We start from the raw sequence: 27863 nt of genomic DNA, 5'->3' as shown, positions 1-27863 counted from the left end.
TATTTTTTTTTTTTTTTTAACACAAAAATCCAAATAAAAACTGTTTTGTTTAACCGGAAGTGTGAAAGCCGAGCCGCCCCTGCGAAACAGCGCCGGAAGCCCTGTACATGCAGGCAAGAAGAAGCAGAGATCGCGACGTTACGTCGCCGCCATTTTGTTTGACCGGGAGTAAAGAAGCACCGTTAGAGAAGAACCGGCGTCTACCTTCTCCTCCATCTGGACCTCCATAACGCGGCGGAGCGGCACCGGGCACCGAGCTTAGAACCACACGGTAGGAACACACCGAGACCTGACGGTTATTCAATGAAAACACGCTGTTTTATTTAACTGTTGTGTTACCGGCTAAGAGGAGCTAACAGTGGCTAGCAGGTTAGCATGGCTAGCATCGTTAGCATGCTAGCATCGTTAGCATGGCTAGCCGGCATTTTGTGTAAAACGGGCCGCTTAGCGTCCCTCCCGGTTAAACACGTGTTGTATGCACGAGGTAATGTTTGCAGGTAAAATCACATGTTGCAGAATGTTTTTAAACGTGTTTAGTGTTTTTTTTCTTGTGGTTCTTGTGGTTCTGCTCCATGCGGGAGGAGGAACCTGCGGCCTGGACCCGCACGAGCCCCGATACTAATACAGTCCGGTTTTATGTATATTTATGGTCACTAAGGCCCTTTTTTGTGGTAATTGTATCTCTTTTTATTGTTTTTTTTTTAGTCATTTTGTGCAGATTCTGGATATTAACGTATGTTATTGGGTAACTGTCACTTTTGGTCATTGTACACCTTTTTTTTCCTGCTTTTCATGTATATTTATGGTCACTAAGTCCCTGTTGTTGGTAATAATATCTCTTTTTATTGGTCATTTCATGACTTTTTTTGGTCGTGGGCAACTTTGTGTTACTAATGGTCATTTCACATATATATTTTTGGTAATTTTATGTGTATTTCTGGTCACCAAGTCCCTTTTTTTGGTAATTTTGTGACTTTCTTCAGTCATTATGTGCTGATTCTGGAGTTGAACACCTATTATGCTGTAACTTTGTGTCACTTTTGGTCATTTCACAGCTTTTTTTTGTCATTTTATGGCTTTCTGGTCACTAGGTCCCTTTTTTATGAAGTAAAGTCACTGACTCTGCATCAATGTATGTATATTTTTGGTCACTAAGTCCCTTTTTTGGTAATTGTATCTCTTTTTATCGGTCATTTTGTGCAAATTCTGCATAATAACGTCTATTGTCGGGTAACTTTGTGTCCCTTTTGGTCATTTTGCATCTCTTTTTGTGAATTTATAATAACAACCTTATTTATGTAGCACCTTTTTTATAAAGTGCTACTATCTGCATCAATGTATGTATATTTTTGGTCACTAAGTCCCTTTTTGTGGTAATAGTAGCTGTTTTTATTGGTGGTTTTGTGCCTTTTTTTAGTCATTTTGTGCAGATTCTGGATATTAACGTGTGTTATTGGGTAACTGTCACTTTTGGTCATTGTACACCTTTTTTTCCTGCTTTTCATGTATATTTATGGTCACTAAGTCCCTTTTTTTGGTAATTGTATCTCTTTTATTTGGTCATTTTGTGCAAATTCTGCATAATAACGTCTATTGTCGGGTAACTTTGTGTCCCTTTTGGTCATTTGGCATCTCTTTTTGTGAATTTATAATAACAATCTTATTTATGTAGCACCTTTTTAAAAACAGCAGTTTATGCAGTGTTACTATAGAGAGCAGTTAATCACAGAGAATGATGCCATAAGGTTAAAAACATTTATTACATTAAAGAAAAACAAGAGCAGGAACAATCCCAAGACATTCTCACATACACAGAAAATAAAAGGGAAAAGCACTAATACATTTGTTTTAAAGTGAAGAAGTAAAATGAGTGGTGATATAAAAAGTATTACATGAAAGCAAATCTATAAAAGTGAGTTTTAAGAAGTGATTTAAATAAAGTTACTGACTCTGTGAGTTTATGTATATTTATGGTCACTAAGTCCCCATTGTTGGTAATAGTATCTCTTTTATTTGGTCATTTCGTGGCTTTTTTTGGTCGTGGGCAACTTTGTGTTACTAATCGTCATTTCACATAGTTTTTTGGTAATTTTATGTGTATTTCTGGTCACCAAGTCCCTTTTTTTTGGTAATTTTGTGACTTTCTTTGGTCATTATGTGCTGATTGTGGAGTTGAACACCTATTATTCTGTAACATTGTGTCACTTTTGGTCATTTCACAGCTTTTTTTTTTGTCATTTTATGGCTTTCTGGTCACTAGGTCCCTTTTTTATTAAGTAAAGTCACTGACGCTGTGTCGATGTATGTATATTTATGGTCACTAAGTCCCTTTTTGGTAATTGTATCTCTTTTTTTTTGGTCATTTTGCACAAATTCTGGATAACGTCTGTTATCGGGTAACTGTCTGTTTTGGTCACTTTACTTTTTTGTGATTTTATGTATATTTGTAGTCCTCATTTTTTTGGTCATTTTACATCTTTTTTTGTTAATTCATAATAATAATAATGACCTTATTTACATAGCACCTTTTTAAAAAACAGCTTAAACAGTTTACAAAGTGCTGGGACAGAGAGCAGATAATTACACAGAGAATGAAGCCATGCAGATAAAAACTGTTCTTACATTAAAAGAAACAATAAGAGACAGAGCAGGAGGAATCCCAAGATATTCTCACATACACAGAAAATAAAAGGGAAAAGGAGTTAAAAAGTGGAGAGATAGAAAGCATTACATGAAAGCAGGTCTATTAAAGTGGGTACTGATTAAGTAAAGTTACTGACTGCGTCATTTTGTGTATATTTTTGGTCACAAAGTCCCTTTTTCTGTTTTTATTGGTCATTTTGTGCCGATTTTCCATATTAACGTCTATTATTGGGTAACTTTGTGTCACTTTTGGCCATTTTACATCTTTGTTTGTGATTTTATGTATAGTTTTGGTCACCTAGTCTCGTTTTTTGGTAAATTTTATTTTTTTATTTGTCAAAAAGGAGTGGTGAGATAGAAAGTATTACAAAAAAGCAAGCCTATAAAAGTGGGTTTTAAGAAGTGATTTAAATAAAGTTTCTGACTGCGTCATTTTGTGTATATTTTTGGTCACAAAGTCCCTTTTTTTTTGGTGATTATATCTTTTTTAATTGGTCATTTTGTGCCGATTCTGGATAATAACGTCTATTAATGGGTAACTTTCTGTCACTTTTGGTAATTTTACACCTTTTTTTGTGATTTTATGTATATTTTTGGTCACTTAGTCTCTCTTTTTGGTAAATGTATCTTTTCTTTTTTTGTCAAAAAGGAGTAAAAAAAGTGAAGTAAAAAGTAGTGGTGAGATAGAAATAATTCCATAAAAGCAAATAACAGATTTGTCTGTTATTTGGTAACTTTCTATCACTTTTGGTAATTTTACATCTTTTTTTGTGATCTTATGTATATTTTTGTTCACTTGGGTAACTCAATGGGTAACTTTCTGTCACTTTTGGTCACTTTTTTTGGGTAAATTTATCTTTTTTTTTTTGTCAAAAAAGAGTAAAGAAAAGAAGTAAAAAGTAGTGGTGAGATAGAAAGCATTACATAGAAGAAAGTCTATAAAAGTGGGTTTTAAGAAGTGATTTAAAAGAAGTTAACATGCAGCTCTGTGAGCCGTGTCCGGTCTTTCCCGCCCTTTCTGTTGGTTGTTGCTCTTGCAGCCAGAGTTGTGTTGTTGTTGCAGGTATCTAACTGTGTTAAAACCTTCCTCCTCCTCCTCTTCCTCCTCCCAGATGTCTGGAGACATGGCCACAGATCATGTAAACGGGAACGGGACAGAGGAGCCGATGGACACGACGGCGGCGGAGGCGAGCCGCTCTGAACACTTCCCGGCGCTGCTGGAGGCGGGGCTACCTCAGAACGTGGCCGAGAAGCTGGACGAGCTCTACGTAGCAGGTGAGCAGCAGCGTTACCGTTGGCTGGGTGTGTTGGGTGTGTCCTGCTGCTGATTGTCTCTGTCCTCACTCGCTCTGAGCACTGAACGTGTTCATACACACCTCGTGGGTTGAGGCGTTGCAGGGACCTGGAACACTGGTGGATTATCTGGTTTATTTTGTCTTGTAAGGAAATACTTCTGTTGTTTTTGTAGAACTGGAATCAGTTTGATTTGCTGAAGTTACACTAGAAATACTGATACAAGTAAACACCTGACATGCCAAAAGTCGTTGTTTTCTTCAATTTCTTGTTTATAGTAATGTCTGGTACAACTAAAGGCACATTTGGTTGTTGTTATCATTCTATTTTTCTAAAATGGCTCATAAGAATTATGTTAGAGCTGATATCTAGACGTTTTCCATTGTTTTCTTCATGATTATTTTGTTTTTTTATCCAGAAAATCATATAAAATGTCTAGATATCGATCCTTAAATTAAACTCTTTTGATATATTTTTGTTGTTATCATTCTATTTTTCCAAAATGGCTCATAAGAATTATTTTAAAGAGCTGATACCTAGTCATTTTCCATTGTTTTCTTGATGATTATTTTGTTTTTTCATCCAGAAAACCATATAAAATGTCTAGATATCGATCCTTAAATTAAACTTATGAGACACTTTTGTTGTTATCATTATATTTTCCCAAAATGGCTCTTAAGAATTATTTTCAAGAGCTGATACCTAGCCTTTTTCCATTGTTTTCTTGGTAATAATTTCTGTTTTTATCCAGAAAACCATATGAAATGTCTAGATATCGGCTCTGAAATTAAACTCCTATGAGATATTTATGTTATCATTATATTTGTCCAAACAAATGTACCTTTAGTTGGTCATTTTGCCTTATTTTGGGGTAATTCTGTTTTTTTTCTTTAATTTTTACATCTATTTTTGGTAATTTTATGTCTTTTGTTGGTACTTTTGACCTTTTCAGGGGTATTTTCGTGTCTCTTTTTTCATTTTGTATCTTTTTTTGGTCATTTTGCCCAATTTAGGGGTATTTTTGTTCCTATTGTGATAATTTTGTGTCTTTTTTTGGTCATTTTTACATCTACTGTCATGGAAACATTCTTGATAAAAACCAAAATCATTAAATAAACCATAAAACCATGTTAAACGTCTAGATATCAGCTCTTAAATTAAACTCTTATCAGCAATTTTTGTTATCATTATATTGTCCAAACAAATGAACCTTTAGTTGAACCAGACATTAAAATGAACAAGACATTGAAGAAAACAAAAACAGTCTAATAATATTTCCATGACTGTGTTATAAATAATCATATCGAGGCTCTCATTCTTTCTCCTCTCATTTCAGCAATTCATATTTAATTTAATATCTTAGTACAATTACAAGAACAAAACAAACCCTGTTATAAAACCAGTCTATTCTACATTTTTTATAGGCATTTCCATGAATGTATGTTATAATCTTGGATTATGATTATTAATGCATTCATGTGTTAAGCCCTGTGATGTTGCAGCTGTTAAATGTAAAGCAAATTTTAAATGCATATACTTTTATGTATCTTAACTCACAATTTTGCATCATAATTTATCGGTTGACTTATTTTTTGTATGATCTGCAGATTTCTTAGTGACTAAAATATCAAATAAATGTTGTGGAGTAGAATTATTACACATTAAATTAAAATACTAGTAAAGTACAAGTACAATAGCTGAGTAAATGTAGTTGCACAATGTGTTTTTATTTAACTTTAGCCCACATACATATAGTTATTAAAGGCTGAAATGAGAATAGTGTCCAGCAGATGCTCTATTTAAGGCGTGTAGCTGTTTCAGGAAATCTCTGAGCAACATACTTATGATGTGTTATTAAATATTTATATCTCTGGTAGAAACTAATGGGCCTGAGAGCCACTAATAGGATCAGATTGTTTGTTTTTTCATAGAATTTGTTGACGATAAGAAAATGATCAACCTTTATTATTTGGTTTAAACAATAGTGGAATAATTGGCCTTTTATGAATCCGTGCCTCTGTGGTATAATTGCCTATTAAGTGTAAATGAGGTTGTACTTGTGAGTGAAACTAGTAATTAAAGCAGCAGGATGTCTGATGTAATAATTCCTCTAATTGTTGCTTTTGGCTTCGTTCCTCTTCACTAATGTGTTACTTGGTATTCAAACCTCAATCACAAGAGGCCTGTTTCCCTCTGGAAATCAAATATAACAGTTAAGTTCATTATTTTCTGCAGTTTCTTGTTCATTTAAATCTCTGGTACAACGAAAAGTACATGTGTTTGGACAAATAAAATCACAAATGGCTCATAAGATGTTAATTTAGGAGTTAATATCTAGACATTTTCCATGACTGTAGATGGAAAGGTGACTATAAAAGACACAAAAATGATCAAAAAGACACAAAATTACCAAAAAAAAAAAACAAATTTATCAAAAAGACAAAAATCCCCCCAAAAAGGGCAAAATTACAGACAAAAGACACACATTTACCAAAAATAGATGTAAAAATGACTAAAAAAGACACAAAATGATCAGAAATGGATGTAAAAATGATCAAAAAGACACAAAATTACCAAAAAATAGATACAAATTTACCAAAAAGACAAACAATTTCCCCAAAAAGGGCAAAATTATCAACAAAAGAGACAAATTGACCAAAAATTGATGTAAAAATGACAAAAAATAAATGACAAAATGAGCAACAAAAGACACAAAATGACCAAAGAATCTGAGGTAAATGTTCCCCAGCAGCGTTGGAGTTATATATCTGATATCTAAACATTTAACATGGTTTTATTGATAATAACCAAAATCATTATGAATAAAACCATGTTAAATGTCTAGATATCAGCTCTTAAATTAAACTCTCGTCAGCTATTTTTGTTGTTTATCATTCTATTTGTCCTTTAGTTGTCCCAGACATTAAAATGAAGAGGAAACTTTTGTTGCTGGTAGAGTTGCCGTCCGTCTTTAAATCACCACTGAGCTTCAGGTGGAAGCTGCTGAGTGTTTAAACTGTGTGAACGACTGAAACCAGCTGGTTCTGTGACACACACACAGACAATAGAGCAGCAGCTGTCTGTCTGTCTGTCTGTCTGCAGCAGGTGTATTGTTCTGTTAGAGATGTTCTTCAGAGAACCGTTCATTAGAACGCTGCAGGTTAAAATAAGACGCTGTCCTTCTGCTTTCATCACATGTTGATTGTATTGTAACTTGGCTCTGTACGGACTATAAACCAGCATGTGTAATAGTGAAACTTGGACACAAGCAGAACATTCATTGTGTTCTCAGATATCATTTTCTAACCTTCCTGCTGGTTCAGATTAATAATCAATAAGGGCTGCAACTAACCATTATTTTCATTATTGATTAATCTGCTACAAGTAAACACCTGACACGCCAAAAGTCACTGAAGAATGATTAGACCGACCCTTTTCTACATTTATTGTTCATTTTAATGCCTGCTACAACTAAAGGTACATTTGTTTGGACAAATAGAATATCAATAAAACTATCTCATGATAGTCTAGACGGATTTCAGAATAAAGGCCTCCTATAAGAAGTGAGGAGCATTTATGGGTACAAGTCGGGAACCGGCCTACTTTACAGATCTGAGTCCAAAAAAAATGGTTCCCAAGCGAAATTTTGAGTTTTTGACCTTATAATTTGTATCAAATGGCCAAATGCCCATCTTGCTCAGTCATTGGACCATTTCCCCTTAGTTTTTTTGTAAGTAGGCAATCAAAGATGAGGAAATTAAGTTTCTGGATCTATAGTCTAGGGTCAGAGCAAGGATATAGTGGAGGCTCAGTGTCTTTTTTTATGTATATATATAAATGCAAAATACCAACTGGAACATTTAAAAGTGATATTGATTGAATATTTATGTCGGCTTTAAAAAAAACCACACAAATAATGCTTAATTTCACCTTAAAAGTTGGTATTTTGCATATATATATATATATATATATATATATATGACACTGAGCCTCCACTATATCCTTGCTCTGACTCTAGACTATAGATCCAGAAACTTAATTTCCTCATCTTTGATTGCCTACTCACAAAAAAACTAATGGGAAATGGTCCAATCACTGTGCAAGATGGGCAATTTGGCCGCCATATTGATATGCAAACTCAAAATTTTGCTTGGGAACCATTTAGGTTCCAAGTAGGCCGGTTCCTGACTTGTACCCATAAATGCTCCTCACTTTGACTTTTTGGACAATTCCGTCTAGACTATAAGAGTTTAATTTCAGAGCTGATATCTAGACATTTAACATGGTTTTCTTGATGATGATTTTGGTTATTATCAATAAAACCATGTTAAATGTTAAGATATCAGCTCTGAAATGAAACTCGTATCAGATATTTTTGTTATCATTATATGTCCAAACAAATAGATCTTAAGATGAACCAGGAACTGAAGATAAAGGGCTAAGGGTCTAATAATTTTTTCCATGACTTTAGGCCTAACTTTCTTACGTCCTGTAAAAATGTTTAACTGTGTGAAGTTGTTGATAATGGAGTTGTTTATTTCCAAACAAGTCTTATCTCATCAGAGTTTAATTTAAGAGCTGATATCTAGATATTTAACATGGTTTTATTCATAATGATGTTGGTTATTATCAAAACCATGGAACATGTCTAGATATTAACTCCTAAATTCAACTTGTATCAGCTAGATTTTTGTTATCATTATATTTGTCCAAACAAATGTAACCTTAGTTGTAGCAGGCATAAAAAATAGCAATAAATTAGGGCTGAAACTATCTTTTTTCATTATGGATTAATCTGTCGATTGTTAGTTGTTTGGTGAATAAAATGTATAAAAATATCAATCCGTGTTTCCCAAAACCACAAGATGACGTTCTCAAATCTCTTGTTCTCAACTTTATTTATAGAACCCTTTTAATCTTAATTTTAAAAACCACAAAGAACAAATAAAAACAAATAAAACGGAGCAAAGGCTCATGTTGAGTTTAAAGCCAGTGAATAAAATAAAAATGTCCACAAACCAAAGAGATATTCAGTTTATTGTCATAAAGGAACAAAGAAACCAGAAATATTCACATTCAAGAAGCTGAAATAAGAGAATTTGGACTTATTGTCTTTAAAAAAAGCTGCTCAAACCATTATTCGATTATAAAAGTAGTTGATTAATTTAATAATCTATTGTTTGATTAATGGAATAATTGTTGCAGCTCTATAATCAATATTAATCCTGTTATGCAACTGTTTCATAGCTGCAGGAGTCGTGCACGGTCTCTTGTTTCTCAGTACCAACCTGCTGAAATGATCCTTTCTTTCCCCTTTTGTTTACAAGTGTTTCCATGTGTTTGTTTGTTGTTGTTGACCAGGTCTAGTAGCACACAGCGACCTGGACGAACGAGCTATTGAAGCTCTGAAGGAGTTCAACGAGGAGGGAGCGCTGCAGGTGCTGGTCCAGTTCAAAGAGAGCGACCTGTCACACGTGCAGGTAAGTTTCATCACCTGACGGACTAAAGGCTCAAAGGTTCACATGTTGATTTAGCAAAAATATATATATACAGTACAGGCCAAACGTTTGGACACACCTTCTCAGTCAATGTGTTTTCTTTATTTCCATGACTGTTTACATTGTAAATTCATCAAAACTATTAATGAACACATGTGGAATTATGAACTTAACAAAAGTGTGAAATAACTGAAAACATGTCTTCAGTACTATAAGGTACACCGGAGTATAAGCCGCAGCAGCTAAATTGAATGATGTGTACATATATAAGCCGCAGGTGTTTTAATGTTTACTTACCATATGTAAGGGTTGGTGCACAGAGGGGATTGTGGGTAAAGAGATGGCTGCTTGAGGAAGCTTCTTTTACAGCCAGATTGACTGTCTTTAACTTAAAAGCTGCATCATATGCATTTCTACCTTTGTTTTCCATAATGACGGTTTGTGCATGAAAACTTCCTTTGCACAAACTATCTCGCTCTCGTAATGTCGGTCTGTCTCTCGTTCTGTCTCTCGTTCTGTCTCTCGTTCTGTCTCTCGTTCTGTCTCGTTCTGTCTCTCGTTCTGTCTCTCGTTCTGTCTCTCGTTCTGTCTCTCGTTCTGTCTCTCGTTCTGTCTCTCGTTCTGTCTCTCGTTCCGTCTCTCGTTCTGTCTCTCGTTCCGTCTCTCGTTCCGTCTCTCGTTCTGTCTCGTTCTGTCTCTCGTTCTGTCTCGTTCTGTCTCTCGTTCTGTCTCTCGTTCTGTCTCTCGTTCTGTCTCTCGTTCTGTCTCTCGTTCTGTCTCGTTCTGTCTCGTTCTGTCTCTCGTTTTGTCTCTCGTTCTGTCTCTCGTTCTGTCTCTCGTTCTCTCTCGTTCTGTCTCTCGTTCTGTCTCTCGGTCTGTCTCTCGGTCTGTCTCTCGGTCTGTCTCTCGGTCTGTCTCTGGTTCTGTCTCTGGTTCTGTCTCTGGTTCTGTCTCTCACTCTGTCTCTCGCTCTGTCTCTCGCTCTGTCTCTCGCTCTGTCTCTCGCTCTGTCTCTCGCTCTGTCTCTCGTTCCGTCTCTCGTTCCGTCTCTCGTTCCGTCTCTCGTTCTGTCTCGTTCTGTCTCGTTCTGTCTCTCGTTCTGTCTCTCGTTCTGTCTCGTTCTGTCTCTCGTTCTGTCTCGTTCTGTCTCTCGTTCTGTCTCTCGTTCTGTCTCTCGTTCTGTCTCTCGTTCTGTCTCTCGGTCTGTCTCTGGTTCTGTCTCTGGTTCTGTCTCTGGTTCTGTCTCTGGTTCTGTCTCTGGTTCTGTCTCTCGTTCCGTCTCTCGTTCTGTCTCGTTCTGTCTCGTTCTGTCTCTCGTTTTGTCTCTCGTTCTGTCTCTCGTTCTGTCTCGTTCTGTCTCTCGTTCTGTCTCGTTCTGTCTCTCGTTCTGTCTCTCGTTCTGTCTCTCGTTCTGTCTCTCGGTCTGTCTCTGGTTCTGTCTCTGGTTCTGTCTCTGGTTCTGTCTCTGGTTCTGTCTCTGGTTCTGTCTCTGGTTCTGTCTCTGGTTCTGTCTCTCGCTCTGTCTCTCGTTCTGTCTCTCGTTCCACTCTCTGTTTCACTTTTACTTTTGCGCGCTACCTGTTTCACTCTTTTCCGGCGTCCTGCCAGATCGGCTCGGGGTCCTTCGTCTGCCGCTGATTACGGCACGGCGACTCCGACAAACTAAGTAGCTTTCGACACAAATACACACCTGTGAAAAATAGCTTAAAAGTATCTGAAGGACCCCGAGCCGATCTGGTACCTTCACCTGCCTCCAGCTTTCCCTGCTGGAGCCCTCCGCTCCTCGCGGACCGGTCATAGAGCCCAGAGAGTTAAAGTTGGTGGACTGTAACCTGTGAAATCCATAGATTAGCCGCACCGTTATATAAGCCGCAGAATTGAAAAATGGGGGAAAAAGGCGTGGCTTATAGCCCGAAAATTACGGTATATCTATCTATAGACTGTAGATAATCACATGTTCAATGTAGAAAATAATGAGTAGCCGATCTGAAATGAAGAGCGTTCCTCCTAAAAGTGTAACACCATCTCTGTTGCTATGGTTCAGTTAAATCTGCCCTTTTAGTATGTAAGAACTCATCTAAAACATGTGATTTACAACAGGTGGAAGATAGTGGAAAAGCTTGGAAATTTACCCTGAAAGTCCTTGAAAAATGCTTTAACTTGACCACTGCTAAAGTGTACCAACCCTGTATATATATATATATTGTAGGGCTGGGCGATATATCGATATATTTTTAAATGTGATATGGAATTAGACCATATCGATATAGTTTCTTTATAGTTTCTGTATAGTTTCTATACTTTCTTTCTTTCTTTCTTAATGTTCGTTATTCTTTTCTCATATAAATAAATTTATTTCAGAAAAAGATTGGCCTATTTTATTTCATAGGCTAATATTTATTTAAGATATTTTTTCTTCAGATGTTCACTTTATGGAGCTTTGATTTTTAAGGAAAGGTTCTATAGAACTATAGTTCAAAATGTTTTCTTCATATAGAAATACTGCCGTTACCAGGGTTAGTCATATTTAGTTCTTCTGTAATGTTCTTTATCCTCTACTCATTTAAATGTTCACTTTATATTTATTAAAAAACAAACAAACTGAAATGAACTGTTTCAATAAAACTACTTGCCACATGTCATATTTGACTTTGGCTTTTTTATCATTTCATTTTTTTATTTGTACACTTGCATATTTTATTTACTATTTATTTATCTTATTTTATTCTATTAGTTTATTTTATCTTATTGTATTTTACTGTTTTATTGTTTACTACATCTTTTTATTGTGTTATCTATTTATTGTTGTGCAGCAGTTTGGAAAGCTTGTTTGCTAAATTTGTGCTAAATAAATGAAGTGGATTGACTTTGACTGAACATTTGCTCTAACTTTGCGATAAAAATATCAGGATATATATCAGAAATGGATATTCAGTCTAAATATATGGGGATATGACTTTTGGTCCTAATATATCGTATCGTCTAACCTGTAAAATGTTCATTTAGTGATTCTCCACGAAAGGAGGTGAAGCTGGTGTTTCTAACGTTTCTCCTCCTCTTTCTCCTCTCTCGTCCAGAACAAAAGTGCCTTTCTCTGTGGGGTGATGAAGACTTACAGGCAGCGGGAGAAACAAGGGACGAAGGTTTCAGATTCCACTAAAGGACCCGACGAGGCCAAAATCAAAGAGCTCCTGGACAGAACCGAATACACACTGGACGTGACAACAGGCCAGAGGAAGTACGGAGGGCCCCCCCCAGAGTCTGTGTACTCAGGGGCCCAACCCAACGTTGGCACAGAGGTACGCCTGGTCCTGTTCACAGGGAATCAGTCAGAACTCAGCTTTAACTGGGGACAACAGACTTTACATCCTGTGTTATTACTCATCAAGATTTATTCTAGATCACGGGTCTCAAACTCGTCTTTTTTTGGTCATTTTGTCTTTTAAGTAATTTCGTTTTTTTGTCATTTTGTGTCTTTTTTTTTTTTTAGTTATAATTTTGTGTCTTTATTGGTAATTCTGTCCTCTTTTTGGTAATTTTTGTCTTTTTAAAAAATTTTTTTATTTTTTTGTAATTGTGTATTTTTTGGGTAATTTTTGTGTCCTTTTTAAAGTAATTAAGGTTTTTTTTATGTCATTTTGTGTCCTTTTTTGGGTCATTTTGTCTTTTTTAAAAAAACATTTTTTTGTCTTTTTTAAAAATTGTTCTTTTTTTCGTCATTTTGTATTTTTAAAAAAAGTTTTTTTTTAGTAATTTTGTGTCTTTTTTTTGGTCACTTTGATCCTGCCTCCAGCGGCCCCCAGGTAATTAGAGTTTGAGACCCCTGTTCTAGATACACACACATTGAGCAATATTGTCAGTCTGTCTACAGGAAAGTTATCCACAATTTAGTTATGCGTTACTTCCTTAGGACCTGTAAATATTGTTTTTTTTTGCTGTGGATTTGAATTTGCTAATGGAATCGTTTATTTCCAAACATCTTGTTCCTTCTAGTTTATTTAACTGTTAGTATGAAAGAAGATGTTAGTTTGCTTTAACGAATTAAAAGTCACTTGGTTATAGGTGTTCAGTGGCTTAAATGTTTAAGAAGCCTCACTAGGGTTTTTTTGTCTATCAGCAGAAATGTTAAAACTTTGCAATTGATACATGTATTTATTCAGGAAGATTGTCCATGTCAGATCTGTTGTTAGGTCAAGTAAATTTTATTTATAAAGCCCAAAATCACAAATCACAGATTTACCTCAAAGGGCTTTACAGACTGTACATGGTAAGGAAAAACGGCAGGATTTAACCAATGGAAACGCTCTGTTTGGAGCGTGCATGGTGCAAAAATACAGGTCATGTAGCTGGTTTACATTTTTGCCAAAAACAACAAAGTCTGTGGACGTTACTTGGATTTGTCTGAGTATTTTGTTCGTGACAGTCGTTTTTGTTCTGCAGCTGAGTGTAAAAACATTCCCTGCATTCTCCTCTAACAGTCAACTAGAAGCTTAGAATTAAATTATCAACCATAGTATGTTTGTCTTTTTAGTCATTTCTTTTTTTTTTTGTCATTTTGTATCATCTTTTTGGTCATTTTGTGTCTTTTTTTTTTTAGTCATTTTGTGTCTTTTTCTTAGTCATGTTGTGTCTTTGTGTCTTTTTTTGGTCATTTTGTGTGGTTTTTTTTTTGGTCATTTTGTGTGGGGTTTTTTTGGTCATTTTTGTCTTTTTTTGGTGATTATTTCAGTTCTGGAAAAGTCCCCATGTTGCATGTTTTGGCGTGGGGCCTTACTGAAAGAACTACCACAACCTGTCTGTTTCTAGTTTGACATGTTCATCTGTGTTTCCTTGTACTCCAGCTCTTTCCTCAATTCCTGTGAGTTTGTATTGTTAAAACACCATCAACATGCCGCTGTGAGTGTTCCACATAGTGACGGCTCCATTAAAAACACTTTCCCTATAATGACTCACTGTAGGCGGGAAAGTCCTTTTGATGTCTCGTTCAGTTGATTCACACATTTGCATTCACATGCAGCTCCACCAGGAAACATTTAGACATTTGCATGTGAGATAGAATTGTCTGTGTAGATGTTGTCAGTTTCCTCTCTTCCTCTAGAGCAGCAGTTCTCAACCTTTTTGAGTGGCAACCCCCAATTTAACATCATGTTGTCTCACTGAGCAGAATCTCAAACGCACAGTTCAGATCAGACAAACTCAGTTGATACGACGAGTTTTGGACAAATAATGAAGCAGACAACAACTAAAACATCTCTCTGTCTGTGCATTTATATATGTTTTAAGACACAAAATTACCCAAAAAAGAATCAAATTGACCAAAAAATTACACAAGATGATAAAAAAAATACCCAAAATTACCAAAAAAAAGGAAACAAAATGACCCATAAAGACACAAATTGACCACAATATGATCTAAAAAAGACACACAATGACCAGAAAAGACACTAAATTACCCAAAAAAGAATCAAATTGACCAAAAAATTACACAAGATGATAAAAAAAATACCCAAAATGACCAATAAAGACACAAATTGACCACAAAATGATCTAAAAAAGACATTAAATGACCAAAAAGACTAAAAGACATGAACACTTTAACACAGTGGAGACAGAGCTGACTTCCAAAATGATTTGGGGACCCCCAGAAATCATCTCAGGACCCCAATTGGGGTCGGGACCCCCAGGTTGAGAACAGCTTTTCTAAAGAGCTGTAATGAATGAGTGGATGAGATTCTGTTTATTGACCCTTTCTGTGTGTTTCCTCCCAGATATTTGTGGGGAAGATTCCCCGTGACCTGTTTGAAGATGAGCTGGTTCCTCTCTTTGAGAAGGCTGGACCTATCTGGGACCTGAGGCTCATGATGGACCCTCTGAGCGGCCTGAACCGCGGCTACGCCTTCGTCACCTTCTGCACTAAAGAAGCCGCCCAGGAGGCCGTCAAGCTGGTGAGTCCGTCACAAAAACTACTTTCTCCTCGGGGAAAGTGAAGCTGGCACAAAGACGCTCGTGACAGTCGTTTTTGTTCTGCAGCCGAGTGAGAAAACATTCCCTTCATTCTCCACTAACAGTCAACTAGAAGCTTAGGATTAAATTATCAACCATAATATCTTGTTCTTTAGGTTCAGTATTAGTCTAGCTTGGAAAAGCATGAAATAAAAAGTAGTTCAACTCATTTATTGTCGTCATATATGAATTACAAATGGAATTTTCCATCCTAAAAACCTTATTGTGGCACATATTTGGTCTGTCATATTGTGTCTTTTTTGGTCATTTTGTCTTTTTTTTTTAGTCATTTTTGTATCTTTTTGTTTTTTGGTCATTTTGTGTCTTTTTTTTTTTAGTCATTTTGTATCTTTTTGTTTCTTTTTTTAGTCATGTTGTGTCTTTTATTTTTTTAGTCATTTATTTTTTTAGTCATTGTCTTTTTCTTAGTCATGTTGTGTCTTTGTCTTTTTTTGGTCATTTTGTGTGTGTTTTTTGGTCATTTTGAGTCTTTTTGGTCATTTTGTGTCTTTGTTTCTTTTTGTTTCTTTTTTAGTCATGTGTCTTTTTTCAGTCATTTTGTGTCTTTGTTTCTTTTTGTTTCTTTTTTAGTCATGTGTCTTTTTTCAGTCATTTTGTGTCTTTTTTTTGTAATTTCTTTTTTCAGTCATGTGTCTTTTTTTGGTCATTTTGAGTCTTTTTGGTCATTTTGTTTGTTTTTTTTTGGTCATTTGTCTTTTTTTGGTGATTATTTCAGTTCTGGAAAAGTCCCCATGATGCATTGCGACACTCACACATGTATTCTGATGCATTTCATTGGCCAAGAGACCGAAAATAGGTGGAAAAAACTACAAATACTACAAAACGACGTATCTGCTTTCCCTGCTTTAATGGTAGAATAATGCAACAGCACCCCAACAGGTTTTAATGGTAGAAATGCGGTAATGCTTTCCCGCCTTAAAAATGAAGATAATAAATCAGGTTTATCTCAGAGCAACGTGTAGCTTGGAAAAGCCTCAAGTTAAAAGCAGTTGAACTCATTTATTGTCGTCATATATGAATGAATGACATGTTTGTTTCTGTCCTGCAGTGCAATAACCATGAGATCCGCCCTGGCAAACACATCGGGGTGTGTATATCTGTGGCCAACAACAGGCTATTTGTTGGCTCCATTCCCAAGAGTAAAACAAAGGAGCAGATTGTTGAGGAGTTCTCCAAAGTCACAGGTAAGAAAAACACCTCGCTGTGTTTCTACAGACTGTCATTGTTCTCCGTCATGTCAAGTCAAAGTTCATTTTTCAGAGCACATTTAAAAACAACCAGCTGCACAGTTAATTAAAACAGTAAAAATCATACACAAATATAGTAGTAAATAAAAACAATGAAAAATGCACATTTTGCATATAATTTGCACTAAGTTGTATATTGTTAAATGCCTTTTTCTATTAAATTATTTTTTTTATCTTTAACAAAGCTGTAACAAAGAAACTTCCCCGCTGTGGGATTAATAAAGTCAAATATAATAAAATACTAAAAACACTAAAATAGGAATGAAAACTCAATCTTAAAACGGAGTTAAACTTCTAAATCTAATAAAGTCTAATTTCCGTCTGGTTGCAGAGGGCCTGAGTGACGTCATCCTCTACCATCAACCCGACGACAAGAAGAAGAACCGCGGCTTCTGCTTCCTGGAGTACGAAGACCACAAAACGGCGGCTCAGGCTCGCCGCCGGCTAATGAGCGGCAAGGTGAAGGTGTGGGGCAACGTGGTGACGGTGGAGTGGGCCGACCCCATCGAAGACCCCGACCCAGAAGTCATGGCCAAGGTAGGCTGCAATGTTACCGTGGTAGAAAAAACAGGAACATGTAGAAGATGGGGACGTAGCCATTACCGGTATGACGATAAACCGTGGAAAAATTCCAGACGGTTCGTACTACCGTTAAAATTGTTAATTATTGTTAAATAATTTCCTCATTTTTTAGCACCTGCACAACAACAAGCCGCTGATCGTTAACAAACCGGCATCGCTAACTGTGCACAGTGTCCGGTGCTTGTTGTAAACAAACGGAGGTCACTAAAATAAATAAAATATTTGAATAGCTCCGGAACGAAGGATTGTATCAATTTACTGTAAAAAGTGGTCGCGCCGTCGGATCTGCAGCTTTCAAAAGAGGTTTTTATAATCCCACATGGAACAACAGTGTTTTTGGGGAGTTTATCCAAACCATATTGATCCGTTTTTTTGCATAATAATCCATGTTTCCGCGATAAAACGATGTTGTTTTGGTGCAAGCTGCTAACTGGTAGCCACAGGAAGTCCCAGCATGCATCTGGTGGAGAATGACCAACCAAAGTGATTCACAAATAAGCTGTTGATCCCATTCTGCTATCATAAAGCTGCGCTGTTTGCGTATCGTTTGCTATAATAAGACAAGAGAAGAAGAAATAAACAGGATGTGACATCATACGTCTGTCTGTGTGGCGCTCAGCCTGGACAGAGACGGATGGATGCCCTCATTGTTTTTGCAAGAAAGTTTTTTTTTTTTTTTTTTTTTTTTTTTACAGTAAAATAAGTAACAATTAATTTTACTTTGCAAAATGTCACTAAAACACGTTGAAGGAATTGCTTTGAAGTGAAGCACAGTTGAGCTATTCTTGAGAAAAAAGTCTCAACTCATTTGTAAATATATGTAATTATATGTAATGTAGAGTGTTTATTTGTATTCCCTCTGATCCCCAAGACCTAAAAATATAACATTCAGTTGAAAAAGACCATTGCAGTTATGTTTTTGTGAGTGGTTTTACTATATTTCTGTAAAATTAAATTTCTGCTTTGTTCCTTTGTCTTCATATAACTTTTTGCACATTCATGTGACATATGACAGAACCATTTATTCTGGTAGCACTGGTAGCCCTGAAAAAAAAAAATGGTGTATATGACTTTATTCTGCATCAAAGGGTTGAAGAAATACATGCATTTAACAAAAAAACAAAAAAAAACAGGCAGAAATAAACAGGAAAAATTGGATTAGACCAAGGTTATTATAGTTAAAGAAAACTAACGATTTTTTACGAGTTTTTAAAAAAAATGGTAACTACCTGAAACTGTATAGTGAGATTACAAAACTAACTAAAATTATAGTGAAAATGTCCTAAGTTTTCGTTTTTGTCAACTTTTTTCATTCATAATTCAGTGTTTCTATTTGAACATGCAACACATGGTGAATATGTTTACTGAGACTGGGATGTCTACACTCGAAACAAAATTCAAAACACTTGGAACTGTAAGAATTAATCACCTTATTGGGGCTGAGATGATAAACCAAAAGAAATAAAGGCAAAATTTATTATGACCTCTTTGAATCTGGCACCCAACACATAGCCCATTACAAAAAAAACTACAACTAATAAAAACTAAACTAAAACTAGAAAACTCACTCTAAAAACTAACTGAATTTGAAAACAAAAATTCACAACGAAATTAAAACTAAAACTAATGAAAAATCCAAAACTATTGGATCCAAAACTATAACCTTGGCTGAGACTCCCCAGGGTTAAAGTGATGGTTCCCTCCAGTAATGTGACTCGTGTTGCAACAATAATATATTTTTCATATTCTGCAGCCTTGGCTCATGCAGTGGGTTTGTAAATCTGACCATCTTTCTGTCTCTTCTTTGCAGGTAAAGGTTTTATTTGTGAGGAATCTTGCCAACGGCGTCACGGAGGAGATCCTGGAGACCTCCTTCAGTGAGTTTGGAAAACTGGAGCGAGTGAAGAAGCTCAAAGACTACGCCTTCATCCACTTTGAGGAGAGGGACGGAGCAGTGAAGGTAACGCTTCTACACACTGAGACATTTTATTTTGCTTTCTCAGCTTGATTCTGACGGACAGCTGAGCCTGAAGACGTCTTTAGAAAAGATAACTGATGTGTTTTGTAACTTGCAGGCGTTGGAGGAGATGAACGGGAAGGAGCTGGAGGGAGAACCCATTGAGATAGTTTTTGCCAAGCCGCCAGATCAGAAAAGGAAGGAACGCAAAGCTCAGAGACAAGCCGCCAAAACACAAATGTAAGAAACGCCTCCGAGTTCTACTCCAAGCAGGATTGTAGCACCTTATCATGTTATCATTTCCTGAAAATTTAATAAAATTTGCACTTAACTTGATTGAAAATGTAATGCTGAATTTAAAGGTTGAATATGGAGAATTACTAGAATATACCACCATCTATTGATCAAGATAGGCGGCAACAACAGAGCCGTTGCTAAGTGTAACACACCGTTGCTAGGGACACGACTCTGATCAGAGTAAAAACCCTTCTGAAAATGTAATAAATTCCCAGTAATGTAATAAGGTATTATATAATCAGTAAAAATGTTATTACATCAGTCAGGATATTACAGTTTTGGTGAAGTTGTTGGTGAAGTTGTTGCATAGTTGGTAAAGTTGTTGCATTATGAAAGTTGTTGCATAGTTGGTAAAGTTGTTGCATAGTTGGTAAAGTTGTTGCATAGTTGGTAAAGTTGTTGCATAGTTGGTAAAGTTGTTGCATAGTTGGTAAAGTTGTTGCATAGTTGGTAAAGTTGTTGCATACTTGGTGAAGTTGTTGCATACTTGGTAAAGTTGTTGCACAGTTGGTAAAGTTGTTGCACAGTTGGTAAAGTTGTTGCACAGTTGGTAAAGTTGTTGCACAGTTGGTAAAGTTGTTGCACAGTTGGTAAAGTTGTTGCACAGTTGGTAAAGTTGTTGCACAGTTGGTAAAGTTGTTGCACAGTTAGTAAAGTTGTTGTATTATTAGTAAAGTTGTTACATTGTTGGTAAAGTTGTTGCACAGTTGGTAAAGTTGTTGCACAGTTGGTAAAGTTGTTGCACGATTGAAGTTATTGGTAAAGTTGTTGCATAGTTGGTAAAGTTGTTGCATAGTTGGTGAAGTTGTTGCACAGTTGGTAAAGTTGTTGCACAGTTGGTAAAGTTGTTGCACAGTTGGTAAAGTTGTTGCACAGTTGGTAAAGTTGTTGCACGATTGAAGTTATTGGTAAAGTTGTTGCATAGTTGGTGAAGTTGTTGCATAGTTGGTGAAGTAATTGCGTTATTGCTGATGTTGTTGGTGACGTTGGTGAGTTATTGCAACATTGGTGAAGTTATTACATTTTCGATTGAGTTAAGTGCAAATGTTGTTACATTTTCCGGCCTTATGACATCATCAGTAAATGATGACATCATAGGGTGCTATAAGGATCCATCCTCTGATTTCGTGCTCGTCATGTTTCTTATTCTGTCTCCTCCTCAGGTATGATGATTATTACTACTACCCTCCTCCTTCCCACATGGCGCCGCCGGGCCGAGGCCGCGGCCGGGGCAGCCGCGGCAGCTACGCTCCGTACCCGACCGACTACTACGGCTACGAAGACCCCTACTACGACTACTACAGCTACGACTACAGCAGCCACAACCACAACTACCGCGGCGGTTACGAAGACCCCTACTACGGCTACGACGAATTCCATACGGGGGGACTCCCGAGCCGGGGGCGGAGCAGCAGCCGGGGCGCCCGCGGAGGATCGTCTCCGGCCCGGGGGCGCGGCGGCGCCGGGGCACCCAGAGGACGGGCCAACTTCTCCCAGCGGGGCGGGCCCGGGCCGGGCCGCGGCGGGCGGGGATCAAGAGGATTGCTGCCGCCGAGAGCTCGAGGAGGGGTACGTGGTGCTCGGGGTGGCCGCGGTGGAAATGTAGGAGGAAAGCGCAAAGCTGATGGGTACAACCAGCCAGATTCCAAGCGGCGCCAGACCAATAATCAGAACTGGGGCTCTCAACCCATTGCTCAGCAACCGCTCCAAGGTGGTGATCATTCTGGTAACTATTCCGGTTACAAATCCGACAACCAGGAATTTTATCAGGATTCTTTTGGGCAACAGTGGAAGTAAACCAGTAGGGCTTTGATAACAACAAAATACGTGTTTTATTGTTTTTGTTTTTGTCTTTTTTTTTATTTAGAGACTTGATCTGATTGGCCCTCAATCCCATACGGTTGCCTGCATTTTTTTCCTCAAAATTGGGTGACATCTGGCAAGATCTCTTTTTGTACATATTTTAATAATCCGCTTGGACTCAAACAGTAGTCACACTCCCACCTGTCTCTGGCAACTGGTTTTCTTTTATTATTATTATTCCTTTTGGGTCTTTTTCTTTTTTTTTCCTTTTTTGTTTTGTTTTTTAAGATGGTCGTTTTAAAAGATTTTCCATAACAACGTTTGAGAAAAAAATTTTAGATGCAAATATGTGCTCGAGCTGTCTATTTGGCTTATAGCTTTATGTATGTTTTTAGAGATTCTGGTTTCCATGTTTTAAGTAGCTAACAGCAACAAAGCATATGTCTCCTAAACTTGTATTTAAAACAAATGAACATACAATTTGTATTGTCACAAAGTAATGTCTTGTTATTGAGAAGAAGAAAGAAAAAAAAAAAAAAAAAAAAAAAAAGGACCATTGCTGTCCTTATTTTTTGGCTTTTACATTTTGGCTTGTATTCTTTGCTGTTTGTCTGCTTTAATAAACATACACGCACACGTGTACAAAACTTCAAATTGTGTTGCAAATTCATGTTTCGGCAAATTCTCTCTTCAAATTGCCTTCAAATTTAAAGGCTCCTTGTGGAAGAAAATGGACTAAAGGTTTGCCAGTGTTGGCCACATGCTACAGTGTCACCTTTGCATGCCATCAAATTCCAAATCACCTACTTTTCTAGTCGGCATCTCTCAAGTGCTCTGTATGTGTGGTGACATACTCCATCCTTTATCAGTTCCTCACATGTCCAAAAACATTAATGTTTCTCACAAATTGGTGTCCAAATCCACAAATTCACCGTCGCTGCAGCACCAGTAGTAAGCCCCGCCCCCTGCCAGTCCTCCATACGAGCCCCCTGTTGTTCCTCGTGGGGGGAATTAAAGCACAATTTGATTTATTGACGTCCAAGTGAAGCTTTTCCTTGTCCCAGAAGGATCTACTAGCTGTTGAAGGCCTGGATACTAATCTTGCATGTTTTTATCTGGACGACTGATATTCTTGTGCTCCTGTGAGAGATAACTGCCGTGCATGACTCGCTTCTAGTCTTTACTGGCTGCTCTTAACTCTCCTCCTGTCTGTCTGTCTGTCTGTCCGTCTGTCTGTCTGAGCGTGTCCGACTGTCTGTCTGTCTGTCTGAGCGTGTCCGACTGTCTGTCTGTCTGTCTGAGCGTGTCCGACTGTCTGTCTGTCTGAGCGTGTCCGACTGTCTGTCTGTCTGAGCGTGTCCGACTGTCTGTCTGTCTGTCTGAGCGTGTCCGACTGTCTGTCTGTCTGTTTGAGCGTGTCCGACTGTCTGTCTGTCTGAGCGTGTCCGACTGTCTGTCTGTCTGAGCGTGTCCGACTGTCTGTCTGTCTGTCTGAGCGTGTCCGACTGTCCGTCTGTCTGTCTGAGCGTGTCCGACTGTCTGTCTGTCTGTCTGAGCGTGTCCGACTGTCTGTCTGTCTGTCTGAGCGTGTCAGACTGTCTGTCTGTCTGTCTGAGCGTGTCCGACTGTCCGTCTGTCTGTCTGAGCGTGTCCGTCTGTCTGTCTGTCTGAGCGTGTCCACCTGTCTCACCTGCTGCACCTCACTTTAATTTCTGATCCAGAACGAGGCCGATTTTATGGAAGCTCATTTCTGTCAGTGGGATTTATGGGTAGATAAAACTAGTCGGAGTGAGAAATTTAACTTCAATAATGACGTAGTAACAAAACATAATGACTTGTACTTATTTTGAGATGCTAAGTGATTATTTGTCTTTATATTGTGATGCTACGTCATTATTTTGAGAAGCTAAATGGTCGTTTTGTTAAATTAACTTGTTTTTTCCTAGTAAGTTATGTTGAAAAAGTTATTTAAAGATGCAAAGTCATTTTAAGATAATGACTTATCATTTGGGAATACTAATTCATTATTTTTAGAGAAAATAAGGTTTTTTTTGGAATATTAAGTCTTTATTTCACATTTTCTTTTAAATACTATGCTAAACTAAATCATTTTGTCAAAAATGTCATTTGTCAGTGTGATTTAGGGTTAGATAAAACTAGTCAGAGTGAGAAATTTAACTTAAATAATGACGTAATGACTCGTGTCCTTATATTTTGAGATGCTGAGTGATTATTTGTCTTTATATTGTGATACTACGTCATTATTTTGAGAAGCTAAATTGTTTCAATTAACTCGTTTTTTTCTAGAAAGTTATGTTGAAAAGGTTATTTAAAGATGCAATGTCATTTTAAGACTTATTTTGAGATACTAAATCTAAAATCCATACTAAAATGGGAAAAATAAGTAATTTTTTGGGAGTATTAAGTCTTTATTTTAACATTACTTTGCCATTTTCTTTTAAATATTATGCTAAACTAAATCATTTTGTCAAATGTAATTTGTCAGTGTGATTTGGGGTTAGAAAAACAAGTCCTAGTGAGAAATTTAACTTAAAGACAAATAATCACTAAGCATCTCAAAATAAGGACACAAGTCGTTATGTTGAGTTATTACATCATTATTTATTTTATCATACTATGTCATTATTTTGAGAAGCTAAATTGTCGTTTTGTTAAATTAACTCGTTCTTTCTAGCACGTAAAGTTGAAAAAGTTATTTGAAGATGCAAAGTCATTATAAGATAATGACTTATCATTTGGGGATACTAAATCATTATTTTTGGAGAAAATAAGTTGTCCTTTTGGAATATTAAGTCTTTATTTTACATTACTTTAGCATATTTAAAAGAAAATGGCAAACTAAATCAGTCAGAGTGAGAATTTTAACTATTTGTTGATGCTGAGGGATTATTTGTCTTTTATTTTGTGATACTACGTCATTATTTTGAGAAGCTAAATTGTCAGTTTGTTAAATTAACTAGTTTTTTTCTAGTAAGTTATGTTGAAAAAGTTCCTCGTTATTTGAAGGTGGAGTAAAAAAATTTTTGCCAGAAAGTAATTTTTTGGTACTAAATCATTATTTTGGGGAAAAAATAAGTAATTTTTTGGAACATGAAGTCTTTAATTTACATTACGATGGCATTTCTTTTTAAAAACTTGGCTTTTATTACGCTAAACTTAATCATTTCCTCAAATAAATTTCTGTCAGTGATTTAGGGGAAGATAAACAAATCATAGTAAGAACAATTTATGTCCTTATTTTGAGATGCTAAGTAATAAATTCTGAATACTGTCTTTATTTTGTTAAACTAAATAATTTTTTCCAGTAAGTTATAGAAGAAGTTCCTCGTTATTTAGAGTTGCAAAATCATTTTAAGATAATGACTCAATGTTTTGCAAGACAGTCACTTTCAGATACTGAATCATTTTTATTTGTTTGGAAAAAAAAAAAGTTATTTTGCAATATTGAGTCTTTATTTCATATTACTATGCCATTTTCTTTTAAAAAAACTCATTATTATGCTTAACTAAATCATTTTGTCAAACAAAGTCATTATTTTTCAATAACTAGGTATGTTGGAAAATTTCCTCGTTATTTAAAGATGCAATGTCATTTTAAGATTATGGCTCATTATTTTGCCACACAGTAATTTTAGGATTCTACATCATTAATTTTGGGGGGAAAATTATTATTTTTTAATGCTAAACTAAATAATTTTGTCAAAGTAATTTCTGTCGGTGTGATGTAGGGGAAGATAAAACAAGTTCTAGTGAGAAACGTGACGTAGTAACTCGTTATTTTGCCAGAAAGTAATTTTTTGGAGACTAAATCTTAATTTTTGGGGGGAAAGTAAGTTATTTTTGGAATATTAAGTCTTTATTTTAAACTACTATGCCTTTTTCTTTTAAATACTTTTTCGCTATTATGCTAAACTTAATACTTTTGTCAAACAAATTTATTGTTTTTAATACTTAATCTTAAAATAACAATCTTCTGCAACTATTTATCATTATTTTTGGAAAAAATAAGTTATTTTGGAACATTACTTCAAAAAAAGTCATTTCTGTCAATGACTGATTTTGCCAGAAAGTAATTTTCGTATACTAAATCATTATTTAAATAAAAAAAATAAGTTATTTCTTTGGAATATTGAGACTTTATTTTACAGTCATTATTATGCTAAAGTAAATCATTTTGTCAAAGTCATTATTTTTCAATACTAAGTTATGTTGAAAAAGTCCGTCCTTATTAGAAGATGCAAAGTCATTTTAAGATAACTCATTAATTTTCCAGAAAGTAATTTTTTGGGATACTAAATCATTTTTTGGGGGGGAAAATAAGTTATTTTTATGGAATAAAGTCTTTATTATACATTACTTTGCCATTTTCTTTTAAATATTATGTTATAATGCTGAACTAAATTATTTTGGCAAACAAAGTCATTATTTTTTAATACTTTGTCACATTGCAGAAGATTATTATTTAAAGATTAAGACTTTTTTCCAATACAAAAACATTTTTGGGAAAAAATAGGGTGTTTTTTTTGGAATATTAAGTCTTTATTTTACATTATTATTCCATTGTTTTTTAAATATGTCATTATTATGCTTAACTAAATCATATTGTCATTTTTTAATACTTTGTCACATTGCAGAAGATTATTATTTTAAGATTTGCAGTTTTTTTTAGAATATTAAGTCTATTTTTTACTACACTTTGCCATTTTCATTTAAATATTATGTCTTTATTATGCTAAACTAAATAATTTTAGTCATTTTTAATACTTTGTCACATTGCAGAAGATTGTTATTTTAAGATTTAGACTTTTTTCAACACTCAATGATTATTTTTGGGAAAAAATAGTTGTTTTTTTAATATTAAGTCTTTATTTTACATTATTATGCCATTTTCTTTTAAATAATTTGCTGTTATTATGCTAAACTAAATCATTTTGGCAAACAAAGTCATTGTTTTTCAATACTAAAACATTCCAAACATCCCATTTCGGGAAAAAATAAGTTATTTAAAAAAAAAAATTCTGTCTTTATTTTACATTACTTTGCCATTTTCATTGAAATATTATGTCGTTATTATGCTAAACAAAATATTTTTGACATTTTTAATATTTTTATATTTTGTTAAATTAACTTTTTTTCCCAGTAAGTTATGTTTTAAAAGTTATTTGAAGATGCAAAGTAATTTAGTAAACAAAGTTATTTTTTTGGAATATTAATTATTTATTCTACATTATTATGCCTTTTTCTTTTAAATACTTTGCTGTTATTACACTAAACTAAATAATTTGGTCATTTTTTAAATACTCACATTGCAGAAGATTATTATTTCAAGATTTAGACTCTTTTTCAATACTAAATCATTATTTTTAGAAAAAATAGTTTTTTTTAATCGAATATTAAGTTTATATTTTACTTTATTTTGCCATTTTCATTGAATTACTATGTCATTATTATGCTAAACTAAATCATTTAGTCATTTTTATTAGTTTTTTGGAATATTAAGTCTTTATTTTACATTATTATGCCATTTTCTTTCAAATATGTCGTTATTATGCTAAACTAAATCATGTTTTAATACTTTATCACATTGCAGAAGATTGGTATTTCAAGATTTAGACTTTTATTATAATACTAAATCATCATTTGGTGATAAATTGTTGATTTTCTTGTTAATTTTAGACAAAATACTCATCTTGATCGTCTTCTAACGAGTCGTAGATGAACTTTGAACCATATTTTTCCTCCACTGACATAAATCAGCTTCCATCCAGTTTTTCCCAGCTTGTCGTCCTGTTTGAAGCATCATGTGCATGTTGAACCAGAACGGAGAGAGTCTGTGAATCCACCGTTTGTCTTCTGACTCATGATGTCACACACTTTTCTCCTAACCTGTGTGTGTGTGTGTGTGTGTGTGTGTGTGTGTGTGTGTCAGACCAGTAGAAGTGTGTGTAGCTGTGATATAATCCTGGTTTCTCTTCTCTAATTGCTTCCTTTTGTTACCTGACTAGCAGGAGAAAGGTGTGGAGGCCGCTGGTGACGTGTCGCTATGAAGACTTGATGGAGTGTGTCGTCGCCGTGACGACACGCTGCAGGCAGCAGCAGCAGCAGGCCGCCGCCGCCGCACGCCACGGTAAGACCGGCTCACTCTGAGCTGCTGCAGCACCTCCTCCTCCTCCTCCTCCTCCTCCTCCTCCTCCTCCTCCTCCTCCTCCTCCTCCTCCAGACAAACTGCCATGGCTCAAGATAATCACAAGAGCAAAAAAAAAAACACAAGAAAGAGGCGACCTGTCAGTCTATAATAAGCCCCGCCCCCTTCCTCTGCCCCCTGATATGACTTCCTGAGTCTGGACTTGCTTCTGGAAAAGTCTTTGCACTTTTAGTTTCCTTAAAGTTTGGAGTGGTTTAGAGGGATCTGATGCTCTTCTTGTTGTTCGACTAGAGGTAATGTTGAGGTGAGTTCTGAGGGAACCTGAACCACCAGCGGGTCCGTTAACTACCTCC

General features: G+C 35.9%; 1 protein-coding gene across 3 annotated transcripts; it reads left to right on the top strand.

Moving 5' to 3' along the window:
- The first annotated feature begins 131 nt into the window (after positions 1-131).
- LOC131991036 (heterogeneous nuclear ribonucleoprotein Q-like) lies at positions 132-27550 on the top strand. 3 transcript variants are annotated; one of them, XM_059356322.1, is made up of 11 exons: positions 132-271; positions 3756-3918; positions 9298-9416; positions 12512-12733; positions 15203-15379; positions 16507-16642; positions 17037-17242; positions 19098-19247; positions 19363-19484; positions 20705-21110; positions 27374-27550. In XM_059356322.1, exons 2-11 carry the CDS (start codon positions 3756-3758, stop codon positions 27410-27412), a joined length of 1740 nt encoding a protein of 579 aa, XP_059212305.1. In that variant the 5' UTR covers positions 132-271; the 3' UTR covers positions 27413-27550. The 3 variants fall into 3 exon arrangements, with proteins under 3 accessions (XP_059212305.1, XP_059212304.1, XP_059212303.1); XM_059356321.1 differs by having other exon boundaries at positions 27371-27550; XM_059356320.1 differs by lacking the exon at positions 27374-27550 and having other exon boundaries at positions 20705-21998.
- The last annotated feature ends 313 nt before the right edge of the window (positions 27551-27863 follow it).

Source organism: Centropristis striata, chromosome 18 (genome assembly GCF_030273125.1).
Source record: "Centropristis striata isolate RG_2023a ecotype Rhode Island chromosome 18, C.striata_1.0, whole genome shotgun sequence".
Lineage (NCBI taxonomy): Eukaryota > Metazoa > Chordata > Actinopteri > Perciformes > Serranidae > Centropristis > Centropristis striata.
Note: the sequence above shows the minus strand (reverse complement) of the source record. Positions and strands in the feature narration are given on the sequence as shown.